The sequence below is a fragment of the Blennius ocellaris genome (assembly GCF_963422515.1).
Source record: "Blennius ocellaris genome assembly, chromosome: 23".
Taxonomy (NCBI): domain Eukaryota; kingdom Metazoa; phylum Chordata; class Actinopteri; order Blenniiformes; family Blenniidae; genus Blennius; species Blennius ocellaris.
Window position 1 is genome coordinate 8,983,771 of NC_137672.1, and position 18,282 is coordinate 9,002,052.

At 46.4% G+C, this 18,282-nt stretch overlaps 4 protein-coding genes across 4 annotated transcripts; 2 read left to right on the forward strand and 2 right to left on the reverse strand.

Moving 5' to 3' along the window:
- Positions 1-1,279: 1,279 nt before the first annotated feature.
- Positions 1,280-3,797, forward strand: ccnb1ip1 (cyclin B1 interacting protein 1; the record flags this gene model as incomplete). The annotated part of the gene is made up of 4 exons (XM_080519384.1): positions 1,280-1,576; positions 1,672-1,818; positions 2,379-2,553; positions 3,637-3,797. The coding sequence occupies 4 exons, from the start codon at positions 1,280-1,282 to the stop codon at positions 3,795-3,797; spliced, it is 780 nt and encodes a 259-aa protein (XP_080375510.1).
- A 104-nt stretch (positions 3,798-3,901) lies between these two features.
- ttc5 (tetratricopeptide repeat domain 5) lies at positions 3,902-8,044 on the reverse strand. The gene is made up of 9 exons (XM_080518880.1): positions 7,955-8,044; positions 7,154-7,286; positions 6,828-7,039; positions 6,541-6,691; positions 6,345-6,436; positions 6,040-6,243; positions 5,443-5,657; positions 5,205-5,349; positions 3,902-5,110 (listed from the first exon to the last, which is right to left on the reverse strand). Exons 1-9 carry the CDS (start codon positions 8,015-8,017, stop codon positions 4,991-4,993), a joined length of 1,335 nt encoding a protein of 444 aa, XP_080375006.1. The 5' UTR covers positions 8,018-8,044; the 3' UTR covers positions 3,902-4,990.
- Positions 8,045-9,932: 1,888 nt separating this feature from the next.
- On the forward strand, positions 9,933-13,718 carry mettl3 (methyltransferase like 3). The gene is made up of 11 exons (XM_080518848.1): positions 9,933-10,114; positions 10,241-10,431; positions 10,533-11,000; positions 11,074-11,249; positions 12,019-12,232; positions 12,331-12,518; positions 12,633-12,671; positions 12,752-12,860; positions 13,013-13,078; positions 13,321-13,433; positions 13,522-13,718. The coding sequence occupies exons 1-11, from the start codon at positions 10,012-10,014 to the stop codon at positions 13,634-13,636; spliced, it is 1,782 nt and encodes a 593-aa protein (XP_080374974.1). The 5' UTR covers positions 9,933-10,011; the 3' UTR covers positions 13,637-13,718.
- A 140-nt stretch (positions 13,719-13,858) lies between these two features.
- Positions 13,859-18,106, reverse strand: LOC308146892 (uncharacterized protein). Its single transcript, XM_080518860.1, has 3 exons — positions 17,971-18,106; positions 14,946-15,032; positions 13,859-14,863 (listed from the first exon to the last, which is right to left on the reverse strand). Exons 2-3 carry the CDS (start codon positions 15,028-15,030, stop codon positions 14,691-14,693), a joined length of 258 nt encoding a protein of 85 aa, XP_080374986.1. The 5' UTR covers positions 15,031-15,032; positions 17,971-18,106; the 3' UTR covers positions 13,859-14,690.
- Between the last annotated feature and the right edge of the window lie 176 nt (positions 18,107-18,282).

Sequence of the window (18,282 nt, forward strand, 5' to 3'; positions counted from 1 at the left end):
AAGGTTAAAATGCATGAAAACATGGAGTTGCATAAACATGGCACACTTCAGAAAGTCAATATTAAAACTGCTTTTAACCTACGTAATCTGGTCAAAACTAAAACACAATTATTGGCTAAGAATGAGAAACCAACCAGTTGCTTTGGTTTGACATCTTTTGGTAATTTATTGAAGTGCAAAGTGCATTGGAATGCACTGCAAGAAAGAAAAAAGTAGGGTGCTGGGCAATCTGATCTATAGAATTATATATTTCTGTTATTTAAATACCTGAGGAAGTTTGTTATTGGACCAAATAAAATATATTAAAACACACACATGGATGCATACTTACACTAAAAACATGTATTGGACAGAAAAACACAACTTTTACAGACAAAAAATGACATATTATGAATTTACTGAAATGGGATACAGTTTTGGAGTAAATGTATTTATTTGTTTTCCACAACTATCACGCTGTTCAACTTTATTGATACAATAAATTGGTATTTTAATGAATTAATTACATATTTAATGACACATTTATATGTTTTATTCCAACTGTAATTAATTAATGACACATTTAGTTAATTATTTAAACATGTATTAATTTATTTCCCAACTCACGTGAACGCACCATCATACTTGGACGTAATGACTGGTGGAGCGCGACTTGCAAGCAGCCAATCACATCCCAGGATTCATTGAGTTTCACCTGTGAAGAGACTCTATCACCGGTAAGTTAGCTCAATTAATTTTGCCGTAAAAACTGCTAATACCGACATATAATGGTGCTATTTCACGATGTTCAATGGGCCCCGTTGGATTTGATAAAGAAGTACACGTTTAAAAGTCGACATAGTTTATCTTGAATTCCAAACTGGAAAGAGAGCTTAGCTTTAGCAAACAAGCTAGTGCTAGCTTTGGGTGACATTAACTTTATACAATAGTTTTTCACGTTAGTGACCAAACAGTAAAAAACTGAAACCTTGTTATTGTCACCCAACAACCTTGATTTTATGTAACTCCTAAGAAGTGATGGTGGTGCTTTTACATCTGAATATGTACTTTTGCTATATTTCCATAAATAGTATGTGTAGAGGAAACTGGAAACTCCTTCCGTGTGAAACTCCTTCCCAACAAAGAAAAGTTCCCACATATATCGTCCACCTGCCAGTTACCTTGTGAAACCCAATATGACATGTGTCTCAGATAGTAAATATACACTCTGCTCCTCCATCTATTTTGTTCAGGAGGCATTGCTAAATGACAGTTTACTGTGCTCTTTGCAGATTCGGCCATGTCTCTATGTGATGACACTCTACTGTGTAATTTCTCAAAGTGTCGGATCAAGCTGAGCGGCTTCGCCTGGGTGACGGCCTGCTCTCATGTCTTCTGCAATGTGCATGGGTCAGGTGAGTTGAGCCGCTCCCCTGCCGTCTGCCCGGCCTGCGGCTCCGCCCTGTCCGGGAAGCTCGACATAGTGAGGAAAGAGCTGTCTCCCTCCGAGGGGTACAAAGCCATGGTCCTGGCTGGTCTGCGGCCGGACATCATTCTGGACATCAGTTCCCGTGCGATGGCTTTTTGGAGCTATCAGGTCGAGTACATGCCGGCGTATGAACACAATCTACTGATGGATCTGCGAAGTTTACATATCGTTGCAACACGTTCATCAACCTGTGGGTTCTCCAGGTCCAGCAGGAACATATGTATCAAGAATACAATCTGTCCCGGGCTGAAGCGCAGGTGAAGCAGATGGAGAAAATGTTGACGCAGCAGAACCAGAGCAGGGAACTGGAGTTGAGTGCCATGAGGGGCGAGATCGTCTCCCTGAAGAAAGTAAATTGTTACCTGCGAACCCTTCAATCCATACCTGATGTTATACTTGGAAATAAGCCACTTAATCCCATGTGGAGTTCAGTGAAATTTCATCTGTCCTCTAATACGCTTTGTCCAGAATTAGGGTCGACGGGTGCTGGAGTCCATTCCAGCTGACTGTAGGTACAGGCAGGGTCCACCCAGAACACATCTCCAATCCATAACAGAGCAAGAAAAGACAAGACAAACACACATTAACAGTTTGTATTCAACAATTGGCTTCGCACCACATTTTTCTGGTTGGAAAGAGTTGAAAACCCATGCACCAACAGGAAGAACATACAAACACAGAAAGCCGCCTCCCCCACCCCCACCAGCCCAACCTGAATCTGACACAGTCACTATGACGACACAGTCTAACTGCTACCAACATCATCGGGTCGCCTTTTATCAAATCTCTGTAATCTCAGTAAAACAGCCTCGATATTTGTTGCACCTCAATATAAGATTGTGTGAAATTACAGGAAGACACACAACTTCTTCTTTTTTCTTTTCTTTTTTTTGACAAATGTTGTGGTCAGGTGATGGAGGAGTACAAGAAGAAGTACACCGACGTGTCCGAGAGGCTCATGGAGAGAAACAGGCAGTGCCAGAAGCTGCAGGGGCTGTACGACTCGCTGAAGCTGCGTAACATGGTGGTGGGCGGCGGCGAGAGAGAAATACCGCAACATCAGCAACATCAAGACTTTCCCACTGGTAAGAACGACACCTCGCCTCCCCTGGTGGTATAAACTGGTATTACATAACCGGTTGTTAACCTCTTTAGTGCAGTGAAATACTATTTGCTGAGATTACTCTTTTCTTTTTAGTTCATAATCCAGTTTTTTTTTTTTATTTAACATCTTAAGCTATGACCTTTTGTTTTAGTGCTGTAAAACGATTGCATTTCTTCACCTCATTTCATTTTGCATTTAGCATGAGCAAACAGACCGAAGAAAGAAGGGAATATATGTGCATTCAACATGTTTAGTAAACACTTTAACAGTTTATGTTGGCAAATCATTTATCCCCAATAATCCGTCCCTTTTTACTTCTTTTTCAGCGAGCTACTAAAAATAATTAACTTGTTGACATAGTCCTAAGAGGAGAGCTGACCGTTTCTTATTTCCAATGTTGCTGCAACTGCCGACTAATGTTTACTTTGCGTTATGTCCTATTTTAAGCTGGAAGTGCTTCGGTAAAAAAGACGCCTCCTTCCTGCACAGTGTGCACAATACTTTATTGCACGGTTAAATTTTACTTATTGTTCTTTCTAGTTTTTTCTACTCAAATTATCCACCCAGAGGGCCAATGTGGCGTTTAGTGTCGAGTCATTATGCGCTGCAGATGGGTTCATTGCATACAAGCTTTGAATCAGATTAATCATGATGGATTAACCCGCATTTTTTGTTTTAAAACAAAAAATACCACCAATTCTGTCCTTTTAAATACAACAGCATGAGCCCAATGCTGATACTAGGCTTTTTTTTTTACGTCAAAATCAAACCTTCCGCACTAATATTTGTTTGGAATAGTACATTATATAGATCAATAAAATACTAAGGTGTTTTATAGCCGTCTTGTTCTTATCTTGAGCCTAAATTGCTGCGCGAGAACAAGGGAGTACAGTGAGACTCGTCTTCAAAAAGCACAAACTGCCGCCGCTTTCTCCGTCGAAAGGAAGTAAATCATCAAGAAAGAGTAGCAGGAGTAACGAGGCGAATGCTTATGCGAGGGAATTTAGTGTGCATAACAATGAAGAACATCCATCACGACTCCTGTGCGTCCCCCGTCCCCCAGGCGCCCGGCAGGCCACTCCCCCGCGGAGCCCGCCCTTCTTCCACTTTGGCCCGGAAGCCGAGAGTCGGGTCTTCTCCTGTCTGGAAGCCGAGGGAGGGAAAAGCTTCCAGTTCAGCTCCCCTGCTCGCAATACCGCCTGGCCCTTCACCAATAAGCACTGAGTGCAACCGACTCCGTCACATTTTTTTCCCCCCCCAAGTGCTTCGGCTTGTTAGTGACGGTTCGTAACCTCGTTTCACGTGTTCTGCAATCATTTCAAACCATCTATTTTCAAAAGTGTAACTTTTATTTGTGTTTCATGTAAAATAAATCACAGCATCTCATGCAGCTCCTGCAGTCCGGTTTGTAATGCAACTTTAAACAGATGAACCAGAACTTCACCTTTCACTTCCGAAAAACACAATGACCACGGCTCTTGATAAATACTAAATATGATTGAATATCAGACTCACGTTAAGGCAAAAACTGTGAGAACAATGACTTTAGTTTCTGGAATTTCTTTTAAAATGCCGACAACATAGGTTAATATGATGGAATAAAGTCAAAATGTGGGGTTGAGAACAGGACAGGAGACGGTGAGGAACTATACCGAACTGGATTTTGTCATAAAAGGTCCAAATCAGTACGTGAAGCCTGATATTCAATCATACAGAGATCACGCTTGTGCAGTTTCCTGGTCCGAAACAAAATACATTTTTTGCAGCGGCTCAAAAGATAAAACAAAAAAAACAAAACACAGGCCAGACAGGCAATGTGTGGTGTGTGTGTGCTGCAACATAACATCCAGGCTGCAGCACAAACACGTCGTGTTATTATGGCGGGACTTTCCCCCGGCTACAAAACCTGCAGCAGCCTGGAAAACCTGCGGAAGATAAAACCAGCATGGTCAGAGCCGGACGCTCTGCTGTGACGACACCTAACCTTCTGGAGCAGATTCCTCCTCCTCCTCCTTCTTCTCTGCTGCCGCAGGCGGAACGCAACCAAAACCAAAGAGTGGAAACGGGCGAGTCGCGGCTCAAATCCGCAAAAAAAAAAAAAAAAAAAAGCAGAGACGACGCCCCTCCTGGCCGCGCTTCCACACCTTGTCCGTGAAAAATCGCGAGCAGAAGGCGTGAGAAGGCGTTGCCCTGGCGACGCCTCCGTGCTCCCTTGAGCAAGACATCTTGGTTCATTTAACGTATAAAACAACCCCCCCCACTTTACACCCACTACGAGAGTAGAAAAAAAACTTATAAATAAAAACATAGGGGGGGGGGGGGGGGGAACTTGTTCTCATGAGTCAAAAGGAACACGAATTCAGACATTTTGGAAAAAAAAAATCTTCCGCGCAGAACTTTCCGTCTCGTCGCGAGGCTCATTCCTGCTGCATCTTGTAGCTGACGGACGTCACGATCTGGCTCTGGGCGTTCTGCAGCTTGCCGTTCACGATGAGCAGCAGAGGAGAATCCACTCGTATGCTTTTGAAGTCGAATGACTGTCGTGTGGGAGGGGAGACGTGGAAAAAAGACGGGGACAGTCAGACAAACCGACTTGCTTGAATTTGCAAACGGGAGCGGACGACGGCCCACCTTGTCTCTGTGCGTTACGCTGTGCACCTTGAGATGAGGTTCGGGAATGACTACAGAATCGCCGATCAACACGCCCCAGCTGTTCGCCGTGTTGTAAACCATCACCACCATACAGGTCTCTTCACTGTCCACCACGCCAAATGTACTGGAGGAGGGGGGAAAAAAAAAAAAAAAACATTCTTCACTGTCAAACCACGAGAATCGTCATCTGGTCGTCGGTGGGGCGAGACGCGCTCACAAGGCCATGCGATCCTCGGACGCCAAGCTGAAGACCACCTTCCCCAGGGCGGCCCCGCCGGCGTTGTGGCCGTGTTTGAGGGAGGCCAGGGGCCGAGGCTCCAGGCTGCCGACGCGGCCGGACGGGGAGCGGAACTTGGGGGACGAGCAGGGGCCCAACGCCGAGGCGCTGAGGTTCGACAGCATGGTGCGTAGACGCCGCGGCTTCACTTTCCCCTGGACACACAGAGGGGCGGGAAGGTGAGGGGGAGGCACGGGATACAAGCACTTTGCTGCCACCTTGTGGTGCCAAGCAAGTACATTTTATAAAAGAAGTTTATGTACAAGAGCTGAAACAGTTAGACATTTTTAATTATATTAATATTGATTGAATATTATTGTCAAACTGATACTGAAGTGAAGCTTTAAGGCCGGATCCCAGAGCAATAAAATAAAGTTTCACTGTTAAAGAAATCAAATAAAAAGCTTGTAAAATGGTATTTCCCCTTGCTAAAAAAAACAAACAAACAAACCTAATTTTCCTCTCATATCGGAGGCGGCACATTCTGATTCCTCAGAATCATCGGCACAGTGAGGATGAGCAAACGTGTCGTCTTGCCTTGTTCTGCGTGAGCTCTATCGCTTTCTCCAGATACTCCAGGAGCTTCCTCTCCTTCGTCGACGGGTCAGTCCAGCCGGGGTCGAGCGCCGCCGCCCGGCCGTAGCCCTCGAGGGCCGAGCCGAACATCTCCTCGTACTGGAACAGGTGGGCTCTGTTGAAGTGGAGCTCCGGGATACTACGGGCAATCTTATCTGCGCTCTCCTGCAGACGGCGAGACGGGGAGGTGAGCAAGGAAGCACACGTCCATTCTCAACCTGGGAACGAGTCCCACTGTTACAGTGTGTGTGTGTGTGTACACTCACAGATTGTGCATAAGCCCTTAGGGCTTGCTTAGAAAACTGCGGGTCCTGTCCACACGTGAAGAACAGACTCAAATAGGCATTCCCGAGAATATCTGCAAACACAGTGACATTTGAAACGTCGGGTCGAGCCGGAGCCCGATGTTTATCACGCTGCGCTTTTATGGAAGGGGGGGGGGGGGGGGGTAGAACTACTCACACCACGACGTCCCGTCGCCGTCGTCCAGCTCCACAGCCTGCCGAGCCATGTCCGCGCTTTGTAGAACCTGCTTGCCGTGCAGGTCGCCGTCGGCCGCAGGCAGCTGCCGCAGCACCATGGACATGTTGCGTAGAGACACCTTGTTCTTGCTCTGCGCGGGGAGATGAGGCAGAAGGCGTGTGTTGCGTGTGTTGTGACGGGACAGGCCGTTAAAATAACGTCCGAGGCTCTCAGCCAAAACACCAGGACTCTTATGAACGCCAAACAAATTAAATAGGCGTCCTCACCTTCTGCAACGCCCCGGTGAAGCAGTCTCTGGCCCCCAGCAGGTCGTCTTTCTTCCAGTGCTGCTCCCCCAGCGCGTTCCAGGCGTCCACCAGGCTGGGCTCCAGCTTCAGCGCACGGGAGAGGCACTCCTCTGCGACGGCGCTGAAGTCCGGGGCCACATTCAGACACCTCCCCTTCTGCAGCCAAAACTCTGCTCTGTCCTTGAAGGATTCTGTCGGGAGTGGCAAACGGCCACGGTGAGTGCAAATGATGTTTTCCATACCAAATACTGCGTTGTTTTTTTTTGTTTTTTTGTTGTTTAAAAAAAAGAAAAAGAAAAACAGACCTTCTTTCTCCTCCAGTTTCTTCAGTGTTTGCTCCACCTGCTGAGCAACGTCACTCTTTTTGTTTTTGGCCTCGTCGATCTTGTGCGTCTCGAAATAACAGTCTCTGAACGTATACAAATCATCCACCAGCTCCTGAGCAGGAGGAGGGGGGAGAACAAAAAAAAGAGGACAGGATTAAAAATAGATTAAAGGCACATCAAACTCTGTCTGCATGGTCGATGAAGGCCTGTACTCCACGTTATCAAATGGTTGTTATCCTTGCACTCTCACGTCATTAAATAACTGCTGACCTGGACACTATTGGTTTAATGCCTCCATCACATGCAACCCTGTTTCATGTTGATTTATAATTACTACTATTATTATTACAACTCATCAATAAATCTGATTTATAAACCTGGGCGGTAAGCTACATTCCTTCAGTATAGGTCAAAGTAAGCAGATTTACACATCATTGTTGAAGATGATGGCCTTTAACCCTGCTGGTCATCTCGTACTGACCCATGCAGTCTATTCATCCTCGTGAATCGAACTGGTTCCAACGACAATCTGCTGACTCAGAAAAAAAACCCTGCGTGGAACCGCTGCATCTATTTACGTATGAATGTGTAAAAACATTCCGGGTTTTTTTGCACTTGCAGGATAAATAACAGGTGAGAAACACCTAAACGTGCCTGTTAGCATGACAGCTGCAGCCGGTTGTTGGATTAACGACAGAGCAAGTCACAACACGAGAGGCCCAGCTCATGTAAAGGGTTGAGGACGAGTGTTTGAGGGAAAACTGTAGAAGGACGACTTGCCTTCACTATCTGCAGCTCGTCTTTCTCTTCCACAGCCTCGACACTCTTCTCCTCCTCCGCCATCTTCGGAACACAGTCAAAGCCAGCCGCCGCTCCGTTCACCGGTGCGCAGATACACCAAGCATTACGGTAAGAGTTCGCGTAAACGGATTTCATAATAAGAGTCAAGTTCCAGCGAACGAGAACCCAGTGATAAAACAAATTATTACTACTGCTAATAATAATAAGCAGCAAAGCTAGTAAATGACTGCATTACGAATACTTAAATAACCTTTAGGAATCAAATATAATAAAATGTATTGCCCGCAGGAGCAAAAACAAACAAGTTCAGTTTCAGTCAGACGTGTTAATGTTACTATAATATAATAAACACCTTCCCATTCTGATGTCATTAAAAATAAAAGCTAAAAAATAATAGGAGATTCAAATAAATATTAAATTAATTCTCTTTGTTGAGATAAACCCATTTCCCTTCATAGTGATAGACCAGTTAAGGATGTGACATATCACAATAATACCCCTCTGAAAAGGCACATAAAAGAGTATTTCCCTTTAAATTTCAGACTGATATTAAAAGGAAATTCCCTGCTATCAAATCTCATGTCACATTGATAGTAGACCCCTTCAGGATGTTACCCACAAAGTCCCAGGCAAATCTGATGTGTCATTTTTTTTTAAAGCGATAGAAGACACTATTCAGTTAATAAAGGGATATTCTGATGTGTTATTTCAAAATAAAAGGCATGACCAAACACTTGATGTAATATCGCCTGATTTCAAGTTGCATCCATTCCAAAATACCCAGTTATCATATTGCCACTCTATATCACGGTGATAGTGGACCGTTCCAGGAGACCACGCAGTTGATATTACAGCTGCAAGCAGTGTTAAACGGGTCTTTGCTACTTACTGAAATAATGGAAATAATTTGTAAATGTTCAAATATTTTGTAAAGTTTTAAAAAGATATGAAGAATTGTAAAGTGGTTAAAAATCAAACAAACAACTAATTCTCAGAATCAGCGTTCACACAATCAAATGTCAATAATTGCCTTGGTGAAAATCACCCAACATTAGTGTATTCATGACGCATTAATTTATTTTGTTTTGTTGCTATGTGTTATTATTGGCAGTAGTATTAATTTGAGTTGTATTCACCATTTAATAAGGGCGAGCTCTCGCTCAGTGGAGTGGCGCTTTTATCTTGAAATCCGACTGAGCGCGCTCTTACAGTAACGCATGGTGTATGGCCGCACCATTAAACAACGGCAGTTGGCTTGATTGTCATCTTCACGTGAGATCCGAGCAGCAGCCACCAAAATACTCCAACGTACGAACCGTGCAGTAAATCTCATACTGCACCGTCTGCAAGCCGACGGAAAACCGACCTGTTTCTCACAGAACCACGACTGGAGAGAAATTTAGCTCACAAGAATTTTAATTTGAGTGGCGCCGGGGTTTCGGGTTAACTGGTTTCCGTGTTAACTGGTGACAAACTTCCTCGAGCGCCCGGCGTTGCTGCAAGCAACAGCAGCCGATGTAATAAGACTCATAAATTATACGGCCGCTTCGAATCTTTAGTGTGAATGTGGCGAAACGGCCGTCGCCGGGACAGTTCCGGATTTCTGTCAGGTTCTTAACATTTGCTCTTACGAACGGTAACGACGACGGACGCTCAAGAAAATTCGTCACAAGTTAACAGGGAAACCAATTGATCTATTACACCGGATGTGAGCGTGGTCCTTTCTCAAAATCCATCCGGTGCTTTGTAAAATTAACAAAACAAACAAAACAAGAAAAGATGGGTATTTAAAAAAAACATTGCCACGAAAATACCAGTAAATATGACATATATTTTTCTCATCCTAATTTAGAGATGATACGATCGACGGTATCGTCAGCTGAGGCCCGGAACCATTAATTACCTACAAGTTTCCTATCCGACGCTTTCCCTCCCGTACCGCGTTTGTAAACGGCGGACAATGTTTTTGAGATTTTGGGTTTAGTTTAAACGGACTGGGTTTTCGTGTTTTGCGTCCCCGCTCGGTGCAGCTCGTCATGTCGGACACGTGGAGCAACATCCAGGCGCACAAGAAGCAGCTGGACTCGCTGCGCGAGAGGCTTCAGCGGCGGAGGAAAGACCCCGCGCAGCTTTCCGCCGGTACGTCCAGGCCACGCAGGGGGACATAGTCACGATTCAAATTTGTCTCATCACTTTGTTTTCTATCGCTTTGTTTATCACCTTTTTTTTTCGTCTTTTTTTTTTGTCTATCGCTCCACTTTGTAGAAGCCGGAGGCAGCACAGACGTGTCCACCACTCGCAGTGACAGTCCGGCTCCATCCACTCCGCTCACGTCCCAGGAGGAGACCGAAAAACCTCCGGACCCCGAACTCGAGAAAAGGCTGCTCGGATACCTGTCCGACCTGAGTCTCTCAATGCCAACAGACTCCCTCGCCATCACTAATAAGCTCAACAGTGTGAGTTTTTGCCTCTGAGCAACATTGTCACTGAATGCAGACGTCGTTCTTTGAATACATTTCTTCTTCTTCTTTTTTTTTTTTTACTCCTCTCCCCACAGTCTGAATCGGCTGTCAGTCATGGGTGCATCCAGAGTCTGCTGCTCAAATTCTCCGCTCAGGAGCTCATCGAGGTCCGACAGTCCAACTCGGCTTCGTGTTCCACGGCGCTGTCTTCCACCCCGTCTGCCACAGTCGTCATCGCCGTGGACCACACGAAACTCTGGGCCATGATCGGCTCTGGGGCTGGACCCCAGAGGACCGGGGTCAAGCGAAAGGCCGAGGATCAGCCTCACGGCAAAAGGGCCGCCGGCTTCTCGCCCTCTCTGCAGAGCTCGGCCTCCCCTCCTCCTCACTCGTCCACCAGCTCTCTGACGCCGGCGTCCTCCACGCAGCTGGCGGGGCCTTCCACATCTGGTGGCGGGGCCGAGAAGAAGGGCCGGAGCAGCAAGAACCAGTCGTCCCACGTGGACATGGAGATCGAAAGCCTCCTCAACCAGCAATCCACGAAGGAGCAGCAGAGCAAGAAGGTAAGGGGGTGTGGTTCCTGTCGCTTCAGACTGTGGGGGGACGACTTGAGACGTGAGCATTGTCTCCGTTCAGGTCAGCCGAGAGATCCTGGAGCTGCTGAACACCAGCACGGCCAAAGAGCAGTCCATCGTTGAGAAGTTCAGGTCACGGGGTCGAGCTCAGGTCCAGGAGTTCTGCGACCACGGGACCAAAGAGGAGTGCGTGCGCGCTGGAGACACCCCACAGCCGTGCACCAAGCTGCACTTCCGGTCAGTCGGCGTGTCTCATGTCTCCGTCGTTTAGAGTGAAAATGTACACCTCAGACGCTGAGACGACATTATTTGGCTTTGCTTTTGCAGACTAAACCCTTTCCAAATCATTTATCCCGGCAAAGCACTAACAAAAACATTGAATATATATTATTTTTATAAATAAAGAGTCAACAAGATGCACTGGTTCTGTTTGGATCATAAATAATGAACAATAATATGAATGCAACCGTCAGACTAAAAATCTGTTCATCAGACATACGATTCATTTAAAAAAAAAGAAGAAGAAGCAGTTAATGGATATGGACGGTGGCTATTTGTGCTCTTCATTTGACCACGTTTATCAAATTTAGTTGTTAAGGTGCTGATTTATCATCATTCATTCTAAAGTTGCTTGGTTTTAGTCACATGGTGACTCTTCTTCTTTTGAACTCGGTATTTATCGGTCTACTGTAATTGATTTGAAACCGTTTGTGAGTCATCACAACACTAGTTTGTATAATAATTATGTAGTAAATAGATAACAAATGATCCTGCAGTTTTTTTGTATAAAATGTGTCACTCATATTAGAAGTTTTGACCTTTTATTGAGCATTTGGCCACATTTGATAAATTCCTCATTTCTTCCTGTAACTTTTAACCTAATGATACAAAGATAATTGAAACGGTGCTGAATATCAGTAATAGATGTACCTTTTGCACGTGATTTGGAGAGAATCATTATTATTATCGTCACTCAGTGGTGCATGTCTGGTGTCTTGTGGTGCAGACGCATCATCAACAAGCACACAGACGAGAGCCTGGGCGACTGCTCCTTCCTCAACACGTGTTTCCACATGGACACCTGCAAGTACGTGCACTACGAGATCGACAGCCCCCCGGAGGCCGAGGGCAGCCTGCTGGGGCAGCAGGTGGGCACCACCGAGCTCAGCCTCCACGCCGGAGACGCAGACAGCAACGTGGGGAAACTCTTCCCCTCCCAGGTGAGGACGGGTCCCACCCCGCGTGTCGACCGAACGATCAGCCGGATGCAAAATTAACTTCTTCTTTTGTTTGTTTTGCTTCCGCGGTGCCACGACAGTGGATCTGCTGCGACATCCGCTACCTGGACGTGTCCATTCTGGGGAAGTTCGCCGTGGTGATGGCCGACCCCCCCTGGGACATCCACATGGAGCTGCCCTATGGGACTCTGACCGACGATGAGATGAGGAAACTCAACATTCCCATCCTGCAGGACGACGGATTCCTTTTTCTCTGGGTCACCGGCAGGTACATTATTCAATGTTCTTTTTTTTTTACATTTTTAAAAGGTCGTAAATGTTCTTTTGCAACTTGATGTCCCACAATAACCAGGACTTGAGACAAATGTTGTTTTTCCGACAGGGCCATGGAGTTGGGCAGAGAGTGTCTCAGCCTGTGGGGGTGAGTGTGTTCCGCCACCAACTTCTCCCATCATCACGACCCTTCTCGTCTAACCTTGTCTTCTTGTTTTGATCTCCCAGCTACGAGCGCGTCGACGAAATCATTTGGGTGAAAACCAACCAGCTCCAGAGAATTATCCGTACGGGTCGGACGGGTCACTGGCTGAACCACGGGAAGGAGCACTGCCTGGTACGCGGCGAATCTTCACTGTGGCGCTCCGAGTCCAGGATCCTGCTGGGCTCAGATCCTCATCAGTGAAGATTTAGATTTTTGTTGTTGTTGTTTTTTTAAAGTGGGTCAGTTGAACGTGTTAATTACATCAGTAGCGTGTTTGTCCCCAGGTTGGCGTGAAGGGAAACCCTCAGGGCTTCAACCGGGGTCTGGACTGCGACGTCATTGTGGCCGAGGTAAACAGCCGTTCACGTTTCGCCACGCATAAAGTGAGACGGTGTATATTTTCACGCGCCACTCACAGATCGGCCACCTTCTAAAACTGACATCGAATATACAGTTCTGTTATTACAGTATGAAATTAAAGGTTCCATCTTATTTGTGGCCTTAATTTCCAATGTGGCACTCTGGTAGGTTATGTAAAAAGGTAGTACCTGTATATTCCTCCAGCCTCATTCGGCGTCCTGCGTCTCCTCAGGTTCGCTCCACCAGCCACAAGCCAGATGAGATCTACGGCATGATCGAGAGGCTGTCGCCCGGCACCAGGAAGATCGAGCTGTTCGGCCGGCCGCACAACGTCCAGCCCAACTGGTAACCAACCGGCCAGCTGTCACTTGAAGCCGGTTCTCTCGTTTCTTTAAATGACCTTTTTTGTGGGTCGTTCTATCCCCTCTTGCAGGGTAACGCTTGGAAACCAGTTGGATGGGATTCACCTGCTGGATCCCGAGGTCGTGGCTCGGTTTAAGGAGCGGTACCCAGACGGCGTCATCTCCAAGCCCAAGAACATGCAGTAGTGACGGTGTCGCATGTCTGGAGACGTCTGCTTTATATAGGCTGGCTTTTTTTTTTTTTCTATACCTGTGAGCATTTTTATTAAATAAACACGGTCAACAAGACACACTTGCTCTGTTTGGATCATGAATAATTCAAACTACAACATGCGAGTTACTGTTGGTCAGTCCCTTTAGAAAAACTTCAATTTATTGCATCACTTAACACATATTGTAAAAGTGGCATTAAAATCAGGGAAATACTGGAGTGATTATTTTAGAACGATTGTTCCGTGTCTGCAAAAATCATATTTACACCAAAAAAAAGACACCAAGACATTTTGTTTAATGCTTTTGTATTGTTAGTCAAAAATGAAATCTTTTCGACGTACCATGGATTTGAATCGGTGATCACCGTTCGTTTATGACAACACGAGTTAACATTTGCATCTAATGCAATAGGAAGTCCCATTGTAAAAATATAAAATGACAAAAGACTGCAGCTCGCCTTAATAAACGCTTATTCCTTTACTAAACTAATGTGAGTAAAAAAAATAAAGCTGCTAAACATTGAATCTGGTCTGCAAATGTTTTACACAGTATCCACATGACGTCTAATGCGTTCAGATTCTAGGATTAGGGATAATGCCTTTTATAAAAAAGCAAATTCAAAAATGTGTCACAGAGCAACGTTACAAAAAGTTAAACGCAGTTTTGGAAAAGTAGCCGGCGAACCAGGAGCTAATGGGCGAGTAGAAAACTGAGCCGGTTTCTAAAAGGTTCTTAAAAAAATGGATTTAAAAAAAAAAAAAAAGAAGCGAAGCAGAATGCACTTGATGGTGAATGCTGTAAACAACGTTCCGTTCCGTCTCCTCCCTCCTCCGTTTGGCCAGTGGACTCAACAGCCGAGTCTCATGAAGTCCGGTCCGTTTTCCTTCTTTTAGCGGTGCTGCGTGAGCGTCGACGACCCAGAGGTTAAATAACAAGCAGTGGCTCTGCAACAACTACTGCGGATCGCATCTATTAAAAAAAAAAAGGCGAAATTGGGAGTCCATCATTCGCTCCCCCCCTCCCTCCCTCAGTAGGTGGCGTCCACCGCGTTGATGTTGCTGTCCAGCTGGTGTCTGAAGGACAGCCGGGCCTTGGTGGAGAAGTAGATCTGGGAGCCGCGGCTGAGGCCTCCTGAACATTCGCTGTCGCTGCCCCAGGAAGTGGTGGAAGAGAGACGCGGTTTCATTTCCTCAATGGGAACTGGGTGGAGCGGAGAGGAGAGCAGCCGTTAAAGACTGGAATGTCGCTTTTAAAAACGACGAGATGGGTATTCGTCGCCTACCTTCGTCGGGCGGACACTGCCTGCTCTTGCAGCGTTCTTTGCAGCGTCTGTAGAACGGGAAACACTGCAGCATCTTCACACCCATGTCTGAGGAGAGAGACGAGCAGAAATGCAACATGAGTCGGATGGAAGTTGTCGTTTTCAAAGATCGGCGATGCCGCAGTGAACCAAGCAACCTTCCAAATAGCATCGAATCCATACCATGATTGTGAAAAGCTGCACGCCAATGGCAGCAGATACCCTGCTTCCTGTTCAGTTTTTATTTATTACGACACTGGTGACCTCTGCTGAAGGAAGCACCCAAACAAACCTCTGCTCTCGCTCCATTTTCCCAATCACATTGAGCTGCATGTCGCCAAAATCGGCCCTCGCCACAACCGATTACGACGCGTCCTTGATCAAACACGACGTAGGCGTGAGGCGAGCGTTCCTCCGCCGCTCACAGTTAAGCAGCCTTATCAACAGTGACAGCAGCAGTGACAGTTCCTCGTACTCCTCACCCGGGTCACAGTGTAATGGAATTATGATGCCGCGCTTCAAGCGGCGTGATAGCTTAACGCGAGCCGACGGGAGGGGGGGGTGTTGGACGGCGCCGTGGCCCCGACGGAAGGACGTCAGTGGACCGCGGCCCGGCGGAGAAACCCGACGAGCTCTCCTCTTGACGGCCAGACACAGATTACACAGAGGTGATCTGATGACGAGCGGCTCAGTTTTCTCCGCGGTCGGGATGTTTTGTTTCCTCGCGCGATCTGATTCTTCCCCGTGTTCTTGTGTACAGTGTGTAGTGTGTGTGTGTGTTTGTTTTTACACTTGACCTCATCCTGTAGGCCAGTCACAATGACAACCGCTGAGTGAAGAGAAAGTCGGAGCGAGATTTGCTCAGAAAGTGAGAAGAAAAATCCTCTTCAGCCTCGACAAACCTACAATTTCCCCCCCAAAAGCCGACTTGGTTCTGACAGACGGGGGGGAAATAGAGGAGATTCAAGTTTTTTCTCTCAACATATGCTGACATTGCGTCTATTTCAGCTGTTTACTCTGAACTATGTGCAGTCAGTGAGACTGTCAGAGCGACATGACGTCTCCCACCTGGCCACTTCTTTGCTGCTGCAGCAGATAGAAAACATTCTAGTTGGAAAGTTTGTCCATTAAGTGGAAAAAAAGCTCCGCTAATTCACGTCAAATTCACACCGCTTCGGTCAATTTTTCGTTCTTTTTTTTTTCCTCGCCACCTCCAGCACCTCCCTCCTCCGTCGCACTCAGGTGTCTCTGGGGAAACCTGAACCCACTTCCACACACACAGTGGCTCCATTATGTTTAGTCCATTTAGAGGTTCACCGCCTGTGAGATGAGAACTGGCAGTATGGCGTTCATTGTAAAGGAGAAAAGAAAAAAAAGGCCGGCCAGCTCAGGCTGACCAGGTTTTTCCCTCCTCCACCTACTTTCCCAGACAAACACACACACACACACACACACACACAATATGAAGGCTGTGGTCAGTGGTGAGGAATTTCGGGCATAGATCATGATTGGCTGTGGGGGTCTGGCAGCACACAGCAGGCTGAGAGCCTGGTGCAGAAAAACAACCTCAGATGGCCAACACACACTACCATTAACACCGACGGAGGAAGAGGAAAGAAAAAGGCTTGAAAGCAAAGGAAAACACAGAAAGTAGGTATATTTGAGAAATAAAGACTATAGACGTAAAGGACAGACGCTTTATTTTACCTAAACTGTATGTCAAAGCGTCCAGGTGTGATAAACAGCCCCTGAATAACACAGATTGACTTGTATAAAGAGTGGTGGCTGACTGATTGGGCTCAAAACCGAGAGATCTGCATAAAACAACAAGAAGAAGAAGCTTCTGCCTCGTGACTTCTGGCTGTTTATCGTTCACAGTGCACTGAAGCATGCTTCCGGCACCCTGGCAAGTTGAACGTGATCCCTGCGCTTATTTTTCAATGTCAGTCAAACTTTTCCTTGAAAAGTTTTTCTTTTCTTTTCAAAAGCCCCCAAAGCTCTAGTATCTTCCAGCAGGCCCACATTTCTTAGCTTTATAAGAGTCCTGCCCAGAGCCACTGCCCTCTGCACAAAGCCACACACACGCCTGCCAACCTGCATGACGCACACACTCTGTCTGCATGTATATTATCTGCACGAGTGTGTGTGTGTGTGTGTGTGTGTGTGTGTGTGTCCATTAATAGCAGCATACAAATCCGCTTTCATTAATATTAATCACAAATGGGGGGTGAGGTCGATTTTACAGCTTTTCCACAAAGCTCCCTCACAAGGTAGGATCTATCTATAGATCAATAAAATATTTGATTTGCAGCTAAGTTTTTATCATGCATGTTATATTATTAACCCCAGAAAGATACAAAAGTTAGTGTGCAATTCTGATTTTCGATCATTTAGCTTAAACTCAACAAAAACCCTTTTACGCAATTCATTATAAATGTGTGAATATCAAAATAGACGGGAAAAATCTAGAAGCAGAGTTTCCAAAACTACTCGGGATTCTTTACTTAACTAGAAGTGCAAAAAGTAAAAAAAAAAAAAAAAAAGTACCCACATTGGTTTGTTTGTGTTTGACATTGCGGAGCGCTCGTACGGTCGCTCTCGCGCGCGCGCGCGTCTGCGGAAATGTGAATGAGCCGCTGCGCCAGACGGGCTAATCTGAGCTTTCATCTCGACGCATCACTTATCTCTCTCCCCGGCTCCTGGAGGAACACCCCCCCCCCCCCCCCCCCCCCCCGGGTGCGCTTTGCCTCAAACCTTATTAACGGAGCCTGACGGCGGCGCGCGCCGCAGCCGGACCGAGGCGCGCGTCCCTTGCCGCTCATTAAACTGCGAAGACGCTTTCACGAGAAACAAAAGGTGACCCAGTAGCCCGTCGAGGCGTGAGGGATAAAGTTTGACAGGACTATTTACCCTCCCGCCGACACGCCTCCTCCCGTCTCCCCGGCAGATATTTAGTAAACAACACGTTATAGCTGTGATGTCTATTAATTGGACAGGAGTCACTCACCTGAGGACGTGAATGAGGACCGGGTGGGTTTTTTTGTTTTTGTTTTTTCCCCTTGCAGGATCCTCTGGTTAAAAAAAAAAAGAAGAAAATGTGGTTCAGAGTCCCGAAACTCCAGGGACCTGTGTCCTCATTGGCGACGCGGGAGAAGCTGGCGACGCGCGGAGGGACTCCACTTTAAATAGCCTAATCCCAGCAGCATGGCGATCAGACACGCCTGCTTTCTCTCCCTCCCTCTTCCTCCCTCCTCCTCCTCCTCCTCCTCCTCCTCCTCCTGCACATATCCCACGTAGCGCCTGAACTCATTTGTTGTGC

Coding starts and splice junctions, on each gene's coding strand:
- ttc5 (XM_080518880.1), bottom strand. CDS start 8,017: ATGGCGGAGGAGGAGAAGAGTGTCGAGGCTGTGGAAGAGAAAGACGAG. Junction 7,287..7,954: donor ACGAGCTGCAGATAGTGAAG/GCAAGTCGTCCT, acceptor CCTCCTGCTCAG/GAGCTGGTGGATGATTTGTA. Junction 7,040..7,153: donor GAAACTGGAGGAGAAAGAAG/GTCTGTTTTTCT, acceptor CACTCCCGACAG/AATCCTTCAAGGACAGAGCA.
- mettl3 (XM_080518848.1), top strand. CDS start 10,012: ATGTCGGACACGTGGAGCAACATCCAGGCGCACAAGAAGCAGCTGGAC. Junction 12,672..12,751: donor GAGTGTCTCAGCCTGTGGGG/GTGAGTGTGTTC, acceptor TTGATCTCCCAG/CTACGAGCGCGTCGACGAAA. Junction 12,861..13,012: donor ACGGGAAGGAGCACTGCCTG/GTACGCGGCGAA, acceptor GTTTGTCCCCAG/GTTGGCGTGAAGGGAAACCC.
- LOC308146892 (XM_080518860.1), bottom strand. CDS start 15,030: ATGGGTGTGAAGATGCTGCAGTGTTTCCCGTTCTACAGACGCTGCAAA. Junction 14,864..14,945: donor GCAGTGTCCGCCCGACGAAG/GTAGGCGACGAA, acceptor CGCTCCACCCAG/TTCCCATTGAGGAAATGAAA.